We start from the raw sequence: 21,220 nt of genomic DNA, 5'->3' as shown, positions 1-21,220 counted from the left end.
AAGAAGCTAGGAGAACCATATATACATAAAAACAAATTTTTTCAACACCAAACAAATATTGCAGAAATGGTGGAACATGAATCTGGAAATATCATTAGGAAGATTGAAATAGAACCAAGGATGGGTGAGTAAATCTTGGAATGTATTATGTGTGTATCGTAACTAATATATATATATATATATATATGAAAAGAAATGGTTGTCAAGTCTCCCTCCCAATCCAGCTCACAGCTCCTGTTGAGCTGAACAACATGCCCACACAACATTATTAATTCTACCTGTCATTATTCTTATCCACTGTATGATAAAAAAGATATCAAGAGTCCCAATCAGATAAATTCCACTTCCAGATTCATATCCTTTGCTACAAAACCCCAATTGTGCACCCATTATATCATTCCAATCCAATTCTATTCTCTCTATCAAGCCTACTTGGTTCGATCTAAATTCCGGGCAACTTTTATTCTTCGAGGATAACTAGAAGAGGAATTAGATATAAAAGAAAATGAGAGAAATTCTTCATATTCAAGCAGGGCAGTGTGGAAACCAGATTGGTGGCAAATTTTGGGAGGTGGTTTGTGACGAGCATGGTATTGATGCCCTCGGGAACTATGTTGGCACCTCGAGGGTTCAGCTCGAGAGAGTCAATGTTTACTACAATGAGGCTAGTGGAGGGAGATATGTCCCACGGGCAGTGCTGATGGATCTGGAACCGGGGACTATGGACAGCCTACGGACTGGACCATATGGGAAAATATTTCGGCCTGATAACTTTGTGTTTGGACAAAATGGTGCGGGAAACAATTGGGCGAAGGGGCATTACACTGAAGGAGCTGAATTGATCGACTCTGTGCTCGACGTTGTTCGTAAGGAAGCAGAGAACTGTGACTGCCTACAAGGTAACACTGACACTCAAACCTAGCAGTCTACGCAACCTTTTGCTACGAAACTAATTTTCTGTATTGACAGGATTCCAAGTGTGCCATTCACTTGGCGGAGGCACGGGATCAGGAATGGGAACTCTGCTGATCTCCAAGATCAGAGAAGAGTATCCCGACAGGATGATGATGACATTCTCTGTTTTCCCCTCACCTAAGGTCTCGGACACTGTTGTTGAACCTTACAACGCTACCCTCTCAGTCCACCAATTAGTGGAAAACGCAGACGAATGTATGGTCCTAGACAATGAAGCCCTCTACGACATATGTTTCCGGACGCTCAAGCTCACAAACCCTAGCTGTAAGTCATATATAGTCCATTCTAATATGCATCTACTTTCATGAACAAATTAGCACATATAGTTCAACTCCAATTACACATATCAAATCAGGCAGCATCCTAAGATATCTTTCTATAAGAGATGATAATGAAACTTTTGCAGAAATTCAGTTAATTTGAGGCGTTAAAGCAATTTAAAGCATACATTACGCATTGCACTTCAAAATGCACACACAACAAAATTGCATAAAGCAGGAATATGAGGAATACGAAGACTAACCTCATTTGGATTGTTTAACATGTTGTTGTTGCAGTTGGCGATCTGAATCATCTAATATCAACAACAATGAGTGGAGTTACATGTTGCCTCCGCTTCCCAGGCCAGCTGAACTCTGATCTCCGCAAACTCGCCGTGAATCTCATCCCATTCCCGCGGCTTCACTTCTTCATGGTAGGATTCGCGCCACTGACCTCTCGCGGCTCCCAACAGTACCGCGCCTTGACAATCCCTGAGCTAACGCAACAAATGTGGGACGCCAAAAACATGATGTGCGCCGCCGACCCCCGCCACGGCCGCTACCTGACCGCCTCCGCCATGTTCCGCGGCAAGATGAGCACTAAGGAAGTGGACGAACAAATGATCAACGTGCAGAACAAAAACTCGTCCTACTTCGTCGAGTGGATCCCAAACAACGTGAAATCGAGCGTCTGCGACATCCCCCCGACGGGACTGTCAATGTCCTCCACATTTGTCGGGAACTCAACCTCCATCCAGGAGATGTTCCGTCGGGTTTCAGAGCAGTTCACCGTCATGTTCCGGAGGAAAGCTTTCCTGCATTGGTACACCGGCGAAGGAATGGACGAGATGGAATTCACAGAAGCGGAGAGCAACATGAACGATCTGGTTTCCGAATATCAGCAGTATCAAGACGCCAATGCGGAAAATGACCAGGAATATGATGAAGATGAGGAGGAAGAGGAAGAGCAGAATTAATGGGCTTGATTTCTAGGGTTTCTGCAATTTGGGGATTTGATTCTGTTGACCTCTTCAAAATTTACGCTGTGCTGTAATATCGGAATAATGTCTGTGAATTGTGGACCGGTGATTTCCAATTTCTGTAAAAAAAAAAATATTGTGCTGCTTATTATCCATTATTCATTATTTCTATTCTGTACTTGTTTGGAGTGCCTTTTTTTAAGTATAATAAATTTTTGCATTGCGTTACATCTCCCCATAATTGATAAATATAAATTCTATATATAATAAGACATCTCCAGACATATTACTTTATTTTTCAGTAGTTACAGTAAAAATTGAATTGATTTACAGTAATTTTATTTTAATCATAAACTTCAATTTTTACTCTAAAAGAATATTCCCGGTATATTCTTCTTTTATACTCTCTCCGTCCTTTTATACTCCCTCCGTCCCGGGTCTTCTACACTGTAGACATCATATTTTAAGAGGGGTGTAATTAGTAAATAATTAAGAATGTATTAGTGAAAATAATTATTCTATAAAATATATAATTATAAATTAAGATTAAAATAACTAATTAGTTTAATTAAAATTTAATCATTTTCCAAAAATAAAATGACATGGAATATGGGACGGAAAGAAACGGCAACGTGGACATGGTATATAGGACGGATGGAGTATTATTTTATACTTCCTCCGCCACCGTCAATCTATCTATTTTGTCATTTTAGTCATAGCAAATGTATTCATTTCCTTATTTTAATAAATGTATCTTCCACTAAAATATAAATTTACCCCACCCTAATATAAAATTACCCCACCCTTTATATAATATTACACAAATATCATCAAATAAAGTTCCTTAATACCATAAATGTTAAGGGATATAATAGTTTTTATGTATATCAATTGTACCATATATCAATATAATACTAATATAATAAAATATACGTACAAAAAGTAAAAGTAAACGAATAGATAGGCGGTGGACGGATGGAGTATAACTTTTTATATTTATAAATTACACGTCAATTTTAATTTATTTTTACAATATAACCTATATATATAATTACACATTATATATCAATTTTCGAAAGATAAAATTATATATCATTTTTTAAAAAATAAAATTACACATTATTTTAAAAAAAATAAAATTATACATTATTTTTTTAAAAAAATAAAATTATATAATATACCCAAAAAATAACAAAAATATATAAACATCACACAAACTCCACTCAAAAAATGGAGTGATATGTACAGTGTTACTTTAAAAATAGAATAATGGAGTAATATTGTACAATGCTGCAAAAATTGGAGAAATTTGAAGATGGACCGGAGGCGCTCCCTTCAATTTTGGCACAACAAAAATTGCAGTACGTTGGAGTTGCTCTAATAATGCAATTGGAAACGAGGATATAGCATAATAGCAAGTTTCAACCTCTTTGATGGATACATTTCCATTGTCAACAATTATAAGTATTAAAGATTATCTAACTAGAAAGTCTGAGGTGACTTCATGCAAAAGTAACAACACACTGTCAACTGCATAGATGCAGAGCAGAAATTAGACAAATGATGCATATCCGGTTAAACGGCATTTGCTACAGCGACAGTCTGTGACTCTTCTGCATCCTCACCCTTCGGGAGTGGTTCAGCAGCGTCACGGTCATCAACAATGGCATCTTTGCTCTTGCCCCATATAAATAAGTAGACACCAGCCACAATTACAATCGCCCCTGTAATCCTGCAATTCCAAATAATTAATTAAATCAGGAATATAATTAAGGAAATAAAAATTTGTAACTAACACTCCGTTCTTCCAATACTCATTTTTCAATATGTCCAAAAAATAATAATAAATAGTTTAACAAAAGTAAAAAAAGAAAAAATCTTAATATACCTACTAAAAAGTTTAAAAATTAAAAATTCAATTTAAAATAATATATTTTATATTTTTTATCATACTCACTTTCCGACCGTCATCTGCTCAGCGAAGACAAAGGAACTGAGAATGGCGACAATGACGAGGCTGAGAGGATTGAAAGATGTTAGAAAGACAGGGCCTTTTTCCTTCATTATCACCCCTGCAATGAAATAAGTAATCCCAGAAGCAACGACTCCCTGCAATAAATTATAAATTCCTTAATTTTAGTAATTACTTATTAATGATCAATTAATTAACTAATTAATTACTGACTCCATAGACGTAAGCCAAAAGCGTTGCGTTCCATCCGAGTGCCCAAATTGCAGTGTTCCCTCTCTCTACAGCGAAGGTCAGTACGGTTCCTAACAGTGCCCCCGTCGTGCATATCAACGCCGTCAGAGAAAGCACCGCAGGGTATGACTTCAACGTATGCGCCTGCGATACAGTTCCATCCAATTATAGATACATATATAAATACAGGAAATATATGTACTAATAAATTAATTAATTACCTGGAGAATGAAAAATAGAGCATAACCGAAGTTGCCGGCGACGACCATGAGATCGCCGGCGGTGGGGTTGCTGGAGGAACGATGACGTGGAAGTGCAGCAGAACCGTCGTGGGAGCTGTGGGTCCACGGCAGTCCGACGGTGGGCCCACTTACCAAAGTCATGACCATGGCGCCGGCGACGGCCACCGCCGTGCCGGCGATCTTCGCATGGCTGCCGATTCTTTTGAAATCCACCTTCTCAACCCTGAGAATCCAGGCTATGACAAAAGTAATCGCCGGCAGAAGATTACTCAGTGCCGCTGTAAAAGTGACCGTGGTCAGGTTCATTCCCGCATAGAACATGTTCTGACCCAAAACCGGGCTGCCCAATAACAAATAGTAATTATTATAATAATAATAATAATAATATCTGGTACTTAAGTAAATAATTAATTATTAATTTAATTACTCCAGTACGGCTAGCATCAAGATCTTGGCAAAGACTCCCGTTGTCATTCTTGGCCTACCTTTCCTGCTTGGACAATTAATTACAGTACCAAAAATCAAAATTAAATAAAATATATTTATACACAAATAAAATTTGAATATAATTATAGTATTAATTAATTACCTCTCGAGCAGGAGGGAGAAAGGGATAAAAAGGGCTGCAGCAAAAGCATTACGGTAGACAGCAAATGTGAAATGATTAGTTCCTTTGTTGAGGGCAGCTTTGGCTATTAATGCAAAGCCAGAATTGCCACACTGCAACAGAATTACTGCCACGTAGGGCTTCACTCTCTTCAACCCCTCCCCCTTCAACTCCATCGTTAATTCATACAATGAGATGCATATGATATATATATAAAATAGAACCAGGAATGAGTTGGTTTGTGTCGGATTAAATACTTTAAATGGATTAAATTATTCAACTCTAGCCCGATTCATTTATTATTGTATCGGGTTCGTGTTGACTCGTTTATTATTTTGTCGGATTCGAGTTGACCCGTGTACATAATTAAGTCAAAATTTTTGATTAAGTTGAATAAATTTGTGTGGTGCTGTGTTTTTATTGGTTTTAGCGTAAATTAGATTGGATTATTCAAAATTGAATTTGATTTAAATTAATTTATAAAAAAATTATTAAATTATAATTATTATATATATAATAAATATATTAATCAATATTAATATATTATAATCTGGTTGTCGTGTCGGATTCGAATTGAGAGCTTCAACCTAACCCGACTCGTTTATTATCGTACCGGGTTCGTGTCAACCGATATATATAATCGGATTGAAATTTTTGACCCAAATCCAATTTTTCGTATCGGATTCATGTAAAATTGTTGTGTCGGATCAGTTTTTGCCAACGTTATAATTAGAGTATGTAACCACAAAAGTTAACAAATTATACTATTCTCTTTCCTGAAGAAATTTATGCTTATGTAATTAGGTATAGATTCTAATAAAAATAATTATATTTTGTATTTAGAAAAGTATAAAAATAATTTGTATTTTTAAAAAAAATAAAATTATAATATATATATATATATATAACAATTCAAATAAATAAACGTACATTGAACGGGGAAATATTGTACTACGTTGACAAGTAACACTATTTATAGTATTAACAAACATATAGGCGTTATAACAATATCACACACGAGAAAGCAACTTTTGATTACTATTCTTATTATTATTATTATTCTATTTTTAGCACATCAAGAATCTCGTGTGTAATAAAAAATAATAAAAATAAATAAATACTAGGCTTTATTATTCATGGGGTTTAAGGTTTTGTTTTGTTTTATTTTCCATTATTTGCATATTAACAGTAGAAAATAAAAGACATGTTCAATTTGTTTTTTGATAGCATTGATTTTTTTATAAATATTATTTAAAAAATATAATAGGTGTGTTCATTTTTAAAATGAATGTATTTTTATATTAAATTGAAGCGTTGATTTTTATTTTTTTTAAGTAAATAAAGTATATATTATATATACTGTTTTAATATATATATATTATATTTTATATAATATTGATAAAAAATGATATCACTAAAAATCAGATGAACAAACTTAATATACACACTCAAACATTTTAATATTCAATTTATTTCATAATTCTTACATCCATCATTTCAATTAAAAGAATATATATACACATTTATCAAACAAATATACTATTTTTTATAATATATTAAACCAAACTATTATTTTATCTAAAAAAATAAAAATAAAAACTAAACATGCCTGCCATGAGAGATAATCTAATAATGAGTGAACTAACCTTCTACGTAATTTAGTTTTGCGTCTACTTTATGTTACCAAATACTCCATCCGTCTCAGATACTGTGTCTGCTATACCGTAGACACGGTATTTTAGGAGGAATGTAATTAGTAGATAATTAAGAATGTATTAGTGAAAATAATTATTCTATAATATAAATAATTATAAATTAAGATTAAAATAACTGATTAGTTTAATTAAAATTAAAAAATTTAAAATGAGATTAAAATGTGTAATCATTTTCCAAAAACGAAAAATAACATGGTACGTGGGACTGACAGAAACGGCAACATGGACATGGTATTGAGACGGAGGGATTAATATATTTATTTGTTGGATAATATTTTTAATAATATCGCTAGGGTGTGTTTGTTTGGCGGATTGGATTAGATTTTCACTGTTCATTCTATTTTTTCTCCTAAAAAAATTAAAATCAAACACCTATTTTTTATTTTTTTATATTATAGTAAAAATCAATTTTACATTCAAAATATCACATCAACATCTATTTATATCACCTCATACAACTATTCAAATTCAAAATTTTTAACCCCAGACAAACACACCCTAAAATTAACTACATGTGCACGAATACGTACTTGCCGCATATATTCAAAACTTCTTTACGAAAAGTTCTTGTTATTGAACTTTATTGATCTAGACAATTCAATTGGGTTGGTTTTTATTTATTTTATTTTTCTATATTTACTATATAACAATACTCTATATTTATTTCTTTTGCAGTTTCAATATTATATTTACTTTGTATGAAAAAAATCTATAAAAATAAATAAAAAAAAAATTGAGTAAGCAATCTCCAGGGAAGTATAAATTAGAATCTATTGAATGGCAAGAAGCTGCATTATTTACTTTAGAACATAAATTAGAACAAAGCTTCCTGCAACAAAAGCAGCACAGAACAATTCTGATTTTTTCATGGATGAGATTTCTATAGCACCAACAGCTAACGTGTACCGTTAAAAATGGTAGACAAAAACACTTCTCGATTTGATTGAAGTATCTATTGGGTTTGTAAATTTCATTTAATTTTTGCCATTCTTGTTATAGCACAGAATTAATTTGAAATAGAGTATTGATTTGAACTTTTGTTTGATTATTATTTTTTATATGTGCTATTTTATAAAATTTAATAATATATATTCATTGAAAAAGTATACGGTGAATAACATTAATTTTAATTTTAAATCACAACCAAACACATCTTAATAATTGTATACGATATTATTATCATTATTATTATTTGCATGAATAGTCATTTTTGACTTAAAAAATTATTATATCACACTCATATATATATATAATAATTTTAAAATATTATATAAATATATCTAATATTTGTTTGTACCACAACAACTAAAATTATCATCTAAATTTAATTTTAAAATTTATTAGTATCAAATTTCAAATTCACTCCTAACTTTTCAATTCAACATTTTTTTTAATATTATTTTAAATATAAATAAAATATTAAAAAAAAATCACATGAGAAAGTATATGTGCTTAGTTTGAGTTTAAAACTCACATTTCTTTTCATAAATAAATGTTGTTATTATTATTATTATTATTTTAATGCAATCTATTTTTGAGTAAAATGATTTTCATTTATTTTTCACACATTCACCCCGAAAAGTCATTAAACACAAACTATTTTATTTATTATTATTTTTTTCGATACTATTTTTCATACATAAGATAAAAAATATATTTATTAAAAAATACAAAGTAAACACACCATTTGATTTTCTGATATTTTTGTTATGAATAACATGGTTAATCCCAAATCATAATGAGATTCTGAAATGTTGATGAATGAAAATTGAGGGTTAAATCAATTGAGTATCACTTTTTAAAAAGAATTTTTAAGAAAGAAAATGGTATCTCTATAGAAAAGGAAATCTATTTTCAATATATATATCATATCAAATTTTAAATATATATAAACAACATTAGACTCAAACCCAAACAATAATAATAAAAATCATACTAAAATAAAATGCAATCTACTCTTTCCGTCCTAAAAATAATTTATACATTTTTATTTGATACAGATGTTAAAATATAATAATATTTTAATATAAAAATTTGTATGTAAATAAAAATAAAATAGAAGTGCATTTACTTTAGTTGATTCATATAATTATATATATACACATACACATACGCATATTAATATTTGGGCTCAATTTAGGCCCAAAACTGATACTGGGCTCAATACCTTTATACTTCATGGCAATGACTGTAAGTCGTTTAACGATTTTAAAAGGCGCAGTACGTCAAAACCCTTGTTCCATTTCCAGGGTTTTCCAGTGAACTTCTCCCGATTCTGCTCTGCTCATCGATCCCTCTTCTTCATTTCGGTGGTTCAAATCGGAAGCGGAGATGCACGCCCCCGTCCTCGTCCTCAGTAAGTCATCCTCTGCGTTTTCTTGCTGGGATTTCTTTGATCTTATGTACATAATTTACTGCTGTCGATATTCGTTTGTACCGATGGTTATAAGAACTTGAGGCGCGGGCGATTTAAGTTTGTTTGTCAGACGTGCACGATAAAGACGTTTACTGTCAATATGAAAATAACTCCTGGTTCTTGCGTCACGTGTTGGTTAGATGTTTGAGATGCCCGCGTGAGATTTATTAGGCTGTGTTGAAGTACAAATCACCCATTGAAATTTGGGTTTCGTGATTAGCTTGTTTTATAAATAGGTTCGAAACTCACTTTCTTATGTGGCATTTAAGTTTGCCTCCTATAGGTTGGTTGTGCTTTTAAATTTAGCATTGTACGTTTCCTCATCAATCATACACTGTTCCTCGCGTAGACATTGGCATTATTTTGCAAGAATTCTTTATGATAATGCAAAGAACACATAGTTTAGTATGTCATTGAAGCTGATTTCTATTCCATGGCGGTCGAACTACTCTGAGCTTTTTTGGTATGATAGTCACCATAGACCTGTCTTCTTTTCATTATATATTTATATATGTATATATATTGAGATGTGGAATAGTCTTGCTAATAAAATCTGCTTTTTTGAGATGAGGGATTCCTGGATATGTGCGTTTTGCTTCTCAAACATGCTGTTTTAGGCTAATGTATTTTAAATTCATCTGAGCAGAAGATTCATTGAAACGGGAATCTGGAACCAAGGTGCACCATGCCAATATCCAAGCATCTAAGGTTGTAATTATTATCACGCTCTGGTTGTTGTGGTATTCTTTTTGCATCTAACCTTGAAGATGATATAGTTTGTGTACATTTTGGATTCCTCTTCTTTCTTTAACTAAATGTGAAATATTAAATATTTCTGAATGTCGAACATATATAAGAATTTAGATATGTTCATATTATTAGAAGTGCAAGATGCTACTGATAAATTGCAAATAAAGTTTGTCGGAGGTGTGTGCGAAATCTTATTAGATTTATTTATTTTCCTGAACTTAAAGCTGCTAACCTTTTTTATGAAATGTCCTCCTCCTATCTCCACATTATATTATTGGCTAACTTCAACCTTTTATCTTTGCCCCTCACAGGCTGTTGCAGACATCATACGAACTACGCTGGGTCCAAGATCAATGCTGAAGATGCTACTTGATGCTGCTGGAGGTAATCATTTATAATCTTGAAAATGAGCCTTGGTGCTCGTAATGTTGTAAGGAGCGGGGGGGGGGGGGGGATATTCTTGAAAATGCTTTCTGCTTATGTTGTCATTCTGTAGTTGGGTAATCTGAAATCAGAAATGAGTTGTCCTATATTGGTTTGTATTCTTAATGGCGATTCCCTGGTACGGTGTTCAAGTTTTTCATTTTTTTGTTTTGCCTTTTACTTTCAATAATACAGGGATTGTGGTGACGAATGATGGGAATGCTATTCTTCGGGAACTAGATGTTGCACACCCTGCTGCTAAGGCACAGTTTTTGATGTTTCTTTTTTCCTTTTTCCTTCAAAAAAGCAGTATTGACATCCCTTTAAGATTTCTGTATTTGACTGTACAATTTTTTGAAGTTTGTTACACAATTTCACTTTTGACATGCTCTTGTATGGTTATGTTGGCAGTCAATGATAGAATTAAGCCGGACACAAGACGAAGAGGTAGGCGACGGGACAACATCCGTGATAGTTCTTGGTATGCTTTGAACTAAGTATACTGTATTTCACCTTTTTGTTATTATTTTATTTTTATAGTACTAAATACAAGTAATATGTTAAGTGTAGCATGTCTATGTGTGTATTATTGTTTTAGCTCTATACTTATGCAAAACATTCATATAGATCTTGTGCTTGGAAGTACATGTAATACTCTTGTTTGTATACAGTGCTCAAATTGAGCATTCTGTCGTCATGCATTAGTAATTGTATACCCAAATTTATAATTAGTAATATGAGTTTTGCTTGAGGTTAATAAAGTATTTTTCTTCTTTTTTTGTTACCCTGGAATATTTAGAACTAATCATTTGTGTTCTTTTGAATGATATAAAAATGAAGCTGGTGAAATGCTCCATGTTGCGGAAGCATTCATCGAGAAGAACTATCATCCTACAGTTATTTGTCGGGGTAATAATAATTCTAAGTTACTTTGTCGATAATATTTGTATAGATTGTCTATATTGAAAGCAACATGCTTCCTTGTACTGGCTACAGCTTACAGCAAAGCTCTAGAGGATGCAGTCTCTGTGCTTGATAAGATTGCAATGACTGTAGATCTGAAGGATCGTAAGTTTAACTTCATTGTACATTATTAATCAAGTGGCTTAGTCTCATATATTACTACTGTTAGTCATACTACCAGAGCCAACAATTCTATGATAATTGATCACATGTTCTTGTACCAGTTTTTCTTGAGTTTGGTTACATATACTGCAATTTAACTTTTCACTTTCCTCTTTGGCTCTTCCGGATCATTTCATATATTTTTGTCTAGGTGATGTTGACTTTTTCTTATCACTCACATTTTTTTTGCTCTTGCTGTTGCATTATTTTCATTTGGCAGGATCAGCAATGTTAGGACTCGTCAAGAGTGTTATTGGAACAAAATTTACCAGTCAATTTGGGGATCTAATTGCTGTATGTATTTCCGTCACTCATACTGTTTATTGCTATATATAAGTAGTCTATTGAAGATATAAAATGAATAATGAGCTGAAATGTCATATTTGTTTTGATCATTCGGTAATTTTTATTTTCTAGTATGCAAGAGATAAACAATATTTGCAAGCTAAGTAACCATGATAAATAAGTAGCTTTCATATTTCAGTTGTAATTTGTGCGAATAATAATAAAACTTAAGAGACATGATATTCTCTTTGTACTCATGTCTTTATTGTGGTAGTGTTATTTAAATTACATTCATTTAACTGTTTGGTAAAATTTTAGGACTTGGCTATAGATGCCACAACCACTGTTGGAGTAGAAATTGGCCAAGGATTACGTGAGGTGGATATCAAGAAGTACATAAAAGTAGAAAAGGTTCCTGGTGGTCAATTGGAGGAATCAAAGGTTCTAAAGGGAGTCATGATCAACAAGGATGTGGTTGTTCCTGGTAAAATGAAGAGAAAAATACTGAATCCTAGAATCATTCTTCTCGATTGTCCTCTGGAGTATAAGAAAGGTGAAAACCAAACCAATGCCGAGTTGCTAAGAGAAGAAGATTGGAGTGTCTTGCTGAAAATGGAAGAGGAATACATTGAAAACCTATGTATGCAGATTCTAAAGTTCAAGCCAGATTTAGTAATAACTGAAAAGGGACTCAGTGATCTGGCTTGCCATTATCTTAGCAAGGCTGGTGTCAGTGCAATCAGAAGGTTAAGGAAGACAGACAACAACAGAATTGCCAAGGCTTGTGGAGCTGTAATTGTTAACAGACCTGATGAGTTGCAAGAATCAGATGTTGGTACTGGTGCTGGACTTTTTGAAGTTAGAAAAATTGGAGATGAGTTCTTTTCTTTTATTGTTGACTGTAAGGATCCCAAAGCATGTACTGTACTTTTGAGGGGTGCAAGCAAGGACCTGCTAAATGAAGTGGAAAGAAATTTGCAGGTCCGTTATTTATTATTTAGTACTTGTGTCTTTATATGTTCTACTGTAATGGTTCTCAATTTTAAATTGTGTGGGCACAGGATGCAATGTCTGTAGCGAGAAACATAATAAAAAATCCCAAACTCGTTCCCGGTGGGGGTGCTACTGAGCTTACGGTATCAGCTATGTTGAAGCAGAAGAGTTCATCCATTGAAGGCATAGAGAAGGTAGATGCTTGCCTCTTAATGTATAATCAGTGTTATTAGGTGATTATTAACAGCTTGTCTCATTTTCAGTTACCTTACACTTTTGTGCGCTAGTTTACCTGTCTTCACCTAAAGAACACTTTTGAGTTACACTGTATAATTCAGTGTTATTCAGTGAGCTGCTAGCTCTTGTGAATATGCGCTCTGTAGATACATTGAAACTTGCATTTTGTTGTCCAGAGGATGTCGTTATAACTTGCTTCTTCATGCTTTGTTTTCAATAGTGGCCTTATGAAGCCGCTGCAATTGCGTTTGAGGCTATACCAAGAACCTTGGCCCAAAACTGTGGGGTTAATGTGATTCGGATTATGACTGCTTTACAAGGAAAGGTAAACATTTTTCGTTAGGGTTATAACTTTGGTGTTTCATATCAAGTGAAACTGGGCAGCCCGTTTCTCATGTGAATACCTATCATTTCAGCATGCAAATGGCGAGAATGCATGGATCGGAATAGATGGGAATACTGGTGAAATCTCTGATATGAAGGAGCGGAAGGTGCGTATGATTTGGTTTTACCTTTACTTTATCCCGTTTGATTTTTCATGTTTATTATCTTATGCAAATATGCTGTATTAATACTACATACCTTTTTTCCTGGATGTTCAGATATGGGATTCGTACACTGTGAAGGCCCAAGCTTTCAAAACAGCCATTGAAGCTGCTTGCATGCTATTGAGAATTGATGATATAGTGAGTGGAATCAAGAAGAAGCAAGCCCCGGGAAGCCAGGCTCCATCAAAGCCTACAGTTGAACAAGAAGGTGACGCAGACAATGAGAACATGATTCCGGAATGAGAGGATGCGCTGCCAATAGGATTACACTTGAAAAGTATGAAATTATCGATTCTTAAAAACAGTTTTGGCATCGCCCTAATATTTATGCTGTTTTGGTTTGGCGCCAAATACATCTTTGGTTCGAGCTGCGGCAGGTTGAGATCAGTAGTTTGTTTTGTGTTTGTAAAACCCCCTATTTTCATCATCCCTTGGTTTACTTTTTCTAGGTTACAGAGGCTCCACCTCGACTTCGATTGTGTTTCTTGGGTGCTTTATTTGATGTATTAATCCTTTCTAACATCTTCATTTGTCCATTCGTGTATTGGCCTTGACACATTCTGATAGCTGCCAAAGTCTCCGGCTCTAAAGCTAGGATTGTTAAAATGGGTTGATACGACAAGCCGATCCATTATCTGTTCAGGATGCCAAGATCCGGTTTGAGCTCGGATAGTCACATTGGATGTGTTGCAAAATGTAAAATTTTAAACTGGTTTAAATAGAATCCATCTTGGCAAGTAAAGCTCACTTTCCTGATTTTCGCCGCTGCCATTAGTACATGTTACTTTCGTGTAATTAGAGATAGATAAAAAATGCACTAACGTATTTTGGGCGGGGGCGGACATTTGGATCTTTTTGGCGCGATGTTCTGCCAAGTTTGACGTTTCTGCAGGCACGATCCATTACCACATTCGATGTGATAGCGCCGGTGCTTGCGAGTTGCGAGCGACGGCGACGATACGCTACCGTGAAGAAATCAGAGGAGCGGAGTGTGAATTATCTCGAATCTAGGTGATGCTTAGCTTGTCGTACTTTCTGGTGAGATGCTGCTGTGAACTGACCATAAAATGACCGACGAGTTTTGGCAAGACGATTGGTACCGCACTGCGTCAAGTTGAAGATGTCGGTAAGAATTTGGTGATTTCATTTCGCATGCATCCTAGAGGGGACAATCGGTGATCTGAAGAACACGACAGAAGTTTATATGCCAGTATTAGATAGCAAATCGTTTAACAAAAGTGTGGTCGAAGAAAAATCTGCAACCGGTAAGGCTATTTAGCATTTGCTGTGATGATATTATCCTTTTGTTATCTCTGTTTCTGTGTATTTAGGCTTATTGGGCAAGATATAGAGATGTGATGGTTTTCCATATTTTAAAATATGGGGATGTTGAGAGCTCTAGGCAAATTGGTACAGTAAACTCATTAGGTTAGCATCAAACTAGTTTTAATGCTGAATATACTACACTTTGAGCAGGATCAGAAAATCAGTGTTACATATATAATGATGGATCAATATTGTCCAGTGGCTAAAAAATGAGGGATTGTGAAACAGAGGTGCAATGGCCAGATGGGATTTGTTCTGTTTGTTTGTTTCTTTTTAGCTTATATTTTAATTTAACCACAAGATGGGAAAGGACAAGAGTTGGATCTTGGGATTGACATCTTTTATATATATATATATACATATACACTGTGTGCAGCTTCTCCCTCACATGTACATTTATGTTGCTTTGGCTTTCCCCATTATAATACTTAGGCTCCCCTCCTGCCCATGATTTTATTGTTTGTGAGTAAGAATTAAATGACATAAATGTTTGTAGAAAATTCATTTATTGCACTTGTGCTGTGACGTGCAGCTGCTTACTGGTCATTAAGTGAAGGCACGTTAGCTCTTGGTCCACACAGTAGCTTCACCACAACTAACTGATAATAGACTGACAACTAGATTTACTATTTTTATTGCAAATGCTTACAGCTCTGCAAAAATGCATTAAGAACTGAGTTGAAACTTTAAAAGAAGTCTCTGTCATCAATTCATTATGAGTGTATCTGTATGCATTGAAACTCTGGTTGAACTTTTTGAGAAGTTTGTGGTGGTCAATACATTAGTGCCGTAAAACATAAAAGAAATTTCCAGCTACCATGGTTTCTTGCTTTTCTTTGTCACACCTTGAATTCTCCTATCTGTAGAGCACACAAGAGAGAATTTCATATTTAGGTTTGAAGATATTTTGTGGGCATTGCTGTCCAATTCGGCATTAATTGTATCCTCTTTCCTTAGTTTTTGGTTGTGTTTTAATTTGAAATAGCATCATGGTGTGAGAGGAATTGAATCCACCTAATTAGATTTATTTGGATGCAAAAACTTGATGGTAAGGTCATTAGAAGTGAGTTGTTCGAATTGGAGGCTACTTTCCTTAGCTTTTGGTTGTGTTTTTGAGATAAGATCATGGTGTGAGAGGAATTGATGCCACCAAATTAGATTTATTTGAATACAAGAATCTTATGGTAAGGTTTATCAATTGTGCTCCTTAAATTGGAGGCTACTTTCCAATCCTTTTTATAATTTGATCCTGTAAATTGAAATTGACAATATATGATATTATTACATATATATATTAATATAATATTAATATAATAGATGAAAAGTAACATTACATTATAGAGTTCCACATATTATATCATTATTTCAGCCCATAACATACTTCTGCAAGACAACTACAAGTGTGAACAGATGTTTTACTCTAATTGTTTTGTAATGATTAGATAAATCACATTCACATATATTGGTAGGTGCCTCAGGATTCATGAATGTCAGAGAACCCTTTCTTAAGTATATGAATTAATTATTTGTTTATGGCACATATAAGGCAGGAAAATAGCTCTACTTTCTTGTAATTTATTTTAGTATATATTATGGGTGTGTTTGTTTGGGGGTTTGGATTTTGGATTGGGATTTGAATAGTAAAAATTTTGAATTTGAATAGTTGTATGATGTGATATAAATAGGGTTTGATGTGATGTTTTGAATGTAAAATTGATTTTTAGTATAATATAAAAAATGAAAAATAGGTGTTTGATATGATGTTTTTGGGGGGAAAAAATTGGATGAATAGTAGAAATCCTCCAAAATCCTTCAAACAAACACTACCTATATATATTATATGTAGGAAAAAACTACACTGATTAACTACTCGATTATTGGACTTTAAAAAACCAGCGGTACACTCTGAAAACAAAGAGTAGTATCCCCCAAGAAAATCAGAAAGTGTGGCGGTGGGGGTATTTCTGTCTTTTCGCATGCTGCCAATCTTCAAAGGGTCCTGAAACGATGTTCTAAAAAGCAGCGTCAAGATGGCCACAGCGGCGAAAACACGCAGACACTGAGGAGAACATCATCATTGGACGTGCTAAAGAAGCTGGCTTTATCGAGCCTTGGCATCTGCTCTTTCTATTCCCATCCTCCGCTGCTCATGTTGAATTGGGTAAGTCTTGTTCATCCCCCACCCCTCTCCACACCACCTGCTTAAAAAAAATGCAAAATGAAATTAAAATTAAGGCATGCATGTTCTTTTTGTCCCTATCATTCAACTTTACTGTTGATGTGCTGGTGGTCTCCTTCGATTTTTACTGATTGTGTCTAGTTTAACCATCTACAGACTGCAGAATTATTACCGATTTTAAATAGGGGGAACAATCTGAATATCTGATAGCCTCCTAGTTCTTCTACTGTTCTAGGCAAATGGTTGCTTGCTTCTACATTTTATATGGAAGATTATTTGAATGAGAAGTAGCTTTCTTCCCAGACAAGCATTTGCGAGTAAGAAAAGAAGCAAATGATTGCTTTTAATTGGAATTTGTTGGGTTTTTCTTTTGCTTCACTTCTCTGAGATCTGAAGTGGGATGTGCTCATTGCCCATGGAAATTGCTCTTTATTTTCTTGAATGCTAGCGTTTATTGGAAAAGATGCTGTTTTTAATCATTAACTGAGCCCTTTTTGTAAGTATTAGATAGCTTATATTTTACCAATTTTCATTTCCAAGGGAAGAAGTTAAAAAATTGGATCTTTCGCGGGTCTTGTTTAATATATTGCCTTGAAAATTATTAGTAGGGTCCAAGCATTTGTTGATTTGTGGTATATATCTTGGATTACAATTTCTCTAGTATTCTTTGCTTCTTGGTTACGCTGAAGATATGTGTATTTGTGAAATTTAACCATTCTTTCCTGTTTTTGTGTATGGAATATGCCCACTTTAATTTCGTTCTTTCTCAATGTTGGTTATTAAGATCTGGTATGCTGATTATACAAGTTCAATTATCGCAGTTGAAAGTTAATGCACTAAGTCTGTAAATCTGTATGCATATCCATACAAAGGGTGGGATTATTCAGTAACTTACAAGTATATAGCATTACGATGTTAGGATTTGTGTGCTTTGTGCTCTGTCTTTTGATTCGTGGGATTTAGTTGTGTAAATTTGTTTGTTTCTTTCTTTCTCTCCAGGAAGGATTGTAGATATGGAATTAAACTTTGATAAGTACTGCATTGTAGATGGAAGTCCTACTACGGTGCTCCCAGTTATCCGTCGCAGTTCCAAAGCTCAAAGTAGAAAATCAAATGGAAAGCCCAAGAGTGGAGATCTTATATTGTCTGACAATGGGCACTTCACTGAAATCAGATTTGATAGTTGCAAAAAATCCAACCAGGAAGATGTTGAAATGCTGAAGTGGGGTTCAGCACATCAAAGTTCCGACGAGGTTATGCAGCTGAGGATATCTGATGCAGCCCCTGAGAGGAAAAAGATTGAATTTTCCGGGGGGATCGAGCGAATGTCATCATTTGGAATTATTGATTCTTTATGTAATTCAGATGACGATGCGCTGATTACAGATCAAGACAGGCTCTCAGTATTATCTTGCTCAGATCAGAGTACAAGTTCTTCCTGCAACGAACATACAATGACATCTGAATCTGTTGCTGCCAATCTGCATAAGCCATTGGTGGTGAAGTTTGGTTTACCTCAATCACCTGTTAAGCCTAAAACTGGTGGCTCCAAATCCAACAGTCCAAACTTCCAGTTTAGTTCTGGCCGGAAGATTCTTGATCCGTTTGTTGGGTCCAAAACACAAAAGAGTCCATTGAGTCGTGTCAGTGAGACTTGCTCCGATGCAATAAGTGCGAATCTTGGTCACTGCAGTGGAAATGGAACCCTTCATGAAGGGGCACTAAATGTATCATTAGACAAGCAACACCATGTGGGGTTCGAAAAGAAAGAGAATAATGTATCTGGTCCTCTGAGCTCTCCAGCATATCTTCATGGCTTTCTCAAGTTGAAGATCAAACGGGGAGTTCCATTTTTCAAGTTCTCAGTGAAGTTTCCGGAAGAAATTTATACTGCTAGTACGTCGAAGGTTGATAACACCCTCAACTGGACATATACAATCCACTCAGTTAATCACAAAAGAAGTAGTAATCCTGTTGGATGGAGATTAAAGGACAGCAATAGAGATCTCCCTATTGTTGGACAGATGCTCGTATCGTGCTATCTATCTACAGAATTGAAAGTCGATGGAGCTTCTAGTGATTCTATGGTGACAGAGTTCTTTCTGTATGACAACTTGAGTTTGAGTTGTTCCTTTGATGACAATAAATCTCCTCTAGCTTCCCATAAGCCATTTTCATGGAGCTCCGAGCAGAATAAATTGTCGATGAAGCCAAAGAATAAAGCCCAGGTTCAACATTCTTCTGACAGCGGCCAATTGGTGTCATCTGCTTCACAGCTCCCGACAACAGCAAAATTGCCTGCAGGGATAGAAATTGCAGCAATACTTATTCAAGTCCCATTCGAGAAGAGGGAGAGTTTGAAGTTCAAGAGCGGAGACATGAAATCTGATACTCTGCAACGTAGACTGGTAGATTTTTATCAGCTTGACAATGCAGATGAGACCAATTCTGCAGTTAAAAGTCCCGGGAAGATCCATGTTGTGATTCCAGCTGGACGCCATGGTTTGCCTACTCCCGAAAGCCTTGGGCCTTCTCCATTACTCGATAGATGGAGATCAGGTGGAAAATGTGAATGCAGTGGATGGGATCTCGGATGCCCACTCACTGTTTTTAGCAATGCAAATGTTCGTGTCGTGGAGGGTCAATCCGTCGTAGGCAATCAGCATCCGGCAGAACTGTTTCATGAGGTAATTTTATGTATCAGTGTGCATTGAATACGGACTTGTTTCTTCCATTCCATGCCAAGAAATAATTGTCTCAATTTTTTGGAACATATCTTGATTATGCAAATAGCACATGCCTTTATTTCAAACATATTCACAACACAGGCCGAGTAAAATAGTGCTTTTGTGAAATAAAAATATGTGTTGTCTGTTCGTACTTAAAACGTATATTTTATAATAATATGTCATATACTGAAATCAACTATTGCATTGTAGTACGAGATTATATTATACGTTGTTAGTTCATGTGCTATATTTGTATTATGTTAATATAAATAATGTTATGCTTGTAATAACATGTGTGCTGTCTGCCCTTCATTATGAATTATAGTTTATGATAGCACCTCTCTGTTCTTCGACTATTCTAAATTGTTGATGTCTGAACTGTGTTCAGGGAAGGAAAGATGAAGTGGCATTTAGCATGAGGGTAATGGAAGAAGGAAACTATGCCGTTGATTTTCATGCTCGGTTATCCTCACTGCAAGCATTCTCCATCTGCATTGCACTTCTGCACGCTGCAGTGGGGCGTGACAACAAATTGTTGCAGAGCAAGGTATATCCCGACAAGGGAACTGAAAATTTTGCAGATGTCATTGTAGAGGAACACTCTCATGCACCTAACAAGATCATGGAAGGAGTCGTCCCGTCTTTTGTGGTCAATCCCGTGTTCTCTCCAATCGGTCGAGTTTAGCCACAACATCACTCATTCGAACTCAGCACGTAAGCCTCGAATCCTCCATGAATTCGGAACACAATTGAAAAATCAACATCCTTCCTTGGATCAAAGATGGAAGCATCAATCGATGTTGTGTATATATTTCATTTCAGGTCAGCTCTATTGAGAATTGACTGCATTTACAGTTCATTAGTAGAAAAAATTGAAGTGAACATGATGGTATTGTTTAGAGCTATAGTTTGATACAAAAAAAGGAATAGTGGAGAAGAACTAGTTTTGTATATATATATATATGTATGTATTTCTTGTGTCTTCCTCTCTCAGCCAGTTTACTCATTCGTTATGGTTGTGAGAATTGTGAAGGTAATTTAAGTCGAACCCTACGTATTGGGATTGTTACTGTGTTTACAGTACAAATCAACACCTCAATGAGTATCTGCAAAAGATGCCTTTATGTGTTATAAATATATTTATTTGATTGAAATCAATGATACTAAATTTAAAAGTAAATATTTGATTAGTTAATATAAATATACAATACAAATGAAATATATGTT

General features: G+C 34.8%; 4 protein-coding genes across 7 annotated transcripts; 3 read left to right on the top strand and 1 right to left on the bottom strand.

Moving 5' to 3' along the window:
* Positions 1-355: 355 nt before the first annotated feature.
* Positions 356-2,386, top strand: LOC127255718 (tubulin beta chain-like). Its single transcript, XM_051281410.1, has 3 exons — positions 356-899; positions 970-1,239; positions 1,533-2,386. The coding sequence occupies exons 1-3, from the start codon at positions 506-508 to the stop codon at positions 2,210-2,212; spliced, it is 1,344 nt and encodes a 447-aa protein (XP_051137367.1). The 5' UTR covers positions 356-505; the 3' UTR covers positions 2,213-2,386.
* A 1,207-nt stretch (positions 2,387-3,593) lies between these two features.
* On the bottom strand, positions 3,594-5,460 carry LOC127255382 (WAT1-related protein At2g39510-like). Its single transcript, XM_051280886.1, has 6 exons — positions 5,250-5,460; positions 5,088-5,150; positions 4,640-5,000; positions 4,401-4,562; positions 4,173-4,324; positions 3,594-3,947 (listed from the first exon to the last, which is right to left on the bottom strand). Exons 1-6 carry the CDS (start codon positions 5,441-5,443, stop codon positions 3,791-3,793), a joined length of 1,089 nt encoding a protein of 362 aa, XP_051136843.1. The 5' UTR covers positions 5,444-5,460; the 3' UTR covers positions 3,594-3,790.
* A 3,739-nt stretch (positions 5,461-9,199) lies between these two features.
* Positions 9,200-14,281, top strand: LOC127255533 (T-complex protein 1 subunit gamma). The gene is made up of 13 exons (XM_051281105.1): positions 9,200-9,338; positions 10,045-10,106; positions 10,460-10,532; positions 10,767-10,834; positions 10,983-11,052; positions 11,412-11,480; positions 11,568-11,639; positions 11,917-11,990; positions 12,300-12,962; positions 13,043-13,168; positions 13,432-13,536; positions 13,628-13,702; positions 13,814-14,281. The coding sequence occupies exons 1-13, from the start codon at positions 9,314-9,316 to the stop codon at positions 14,000-14,002; spliced, it is 1,671 nt and encodes a 556-aa protein (XP_051137062.1). The 5' UTR covers positions 9,200-9,313; the 3' UTR covers positions 14,003-14,281.
* Positions 14,282-14,423: 142 nt separating this feature from the next.
* On the top strand, positions 14,424-20,975 carry LOC127255532 (uncharacterized). Of its 4 annotated transcripts, none has more exons than XM_051281102.1 (5): positions 14,424-15,024; positions 16,982-17,246; positions 17,421-17,581; positions 18,312-19,951; positions 20,382-20,975. In XM_051281102.1, exons 3-5 carry the CDS (start codon positions 17,545-17,547, stop codon positions 20,676-20,678), a joined length of 1,974 nt encoding a protein of 657 aa, XP_051137059.1. In that variant the 5' UTR covers positions 14,424-15,024; positions 16,982-17,246; positions 17,421-17,544; the 3' UTR covers positions 20,679-20,975. The 4 variants fall into 4 exon arrangements, with proteins under 4 accessions (XP_051137059.1, XP_051137058.1, XP_051137061.1 ...); XM_051281101.1 differs by having other exon boundaries at positions 18,264-19,951; XM_051281104.1 differs by lacking the exon at positions 17,421-17,581.
* The last annotated feature ends 245 nt before the right edge of the window (positions 20,976-21,220 follow it).

This window comes from Andrographis paniculata, unplaced genomic scaffold (assembly GCF_009805555.1).
Source record: "Andrographis paniculata isolate CXL003 unplaced genomic scaffold, ASM980555v1 Contig54END, whole genome shotgun sequence".
NCBI lineage: Eukaryota > Viridiplantae > Streptophyta > Magnoliopsida > Lamiales > Acanthaceae > Andrographis > Andrographis paniculata.
Note: the sequence above shows the minus strand (reverse complement) of the source record. Positions and strands in the feature narration are given on the sequence as shown.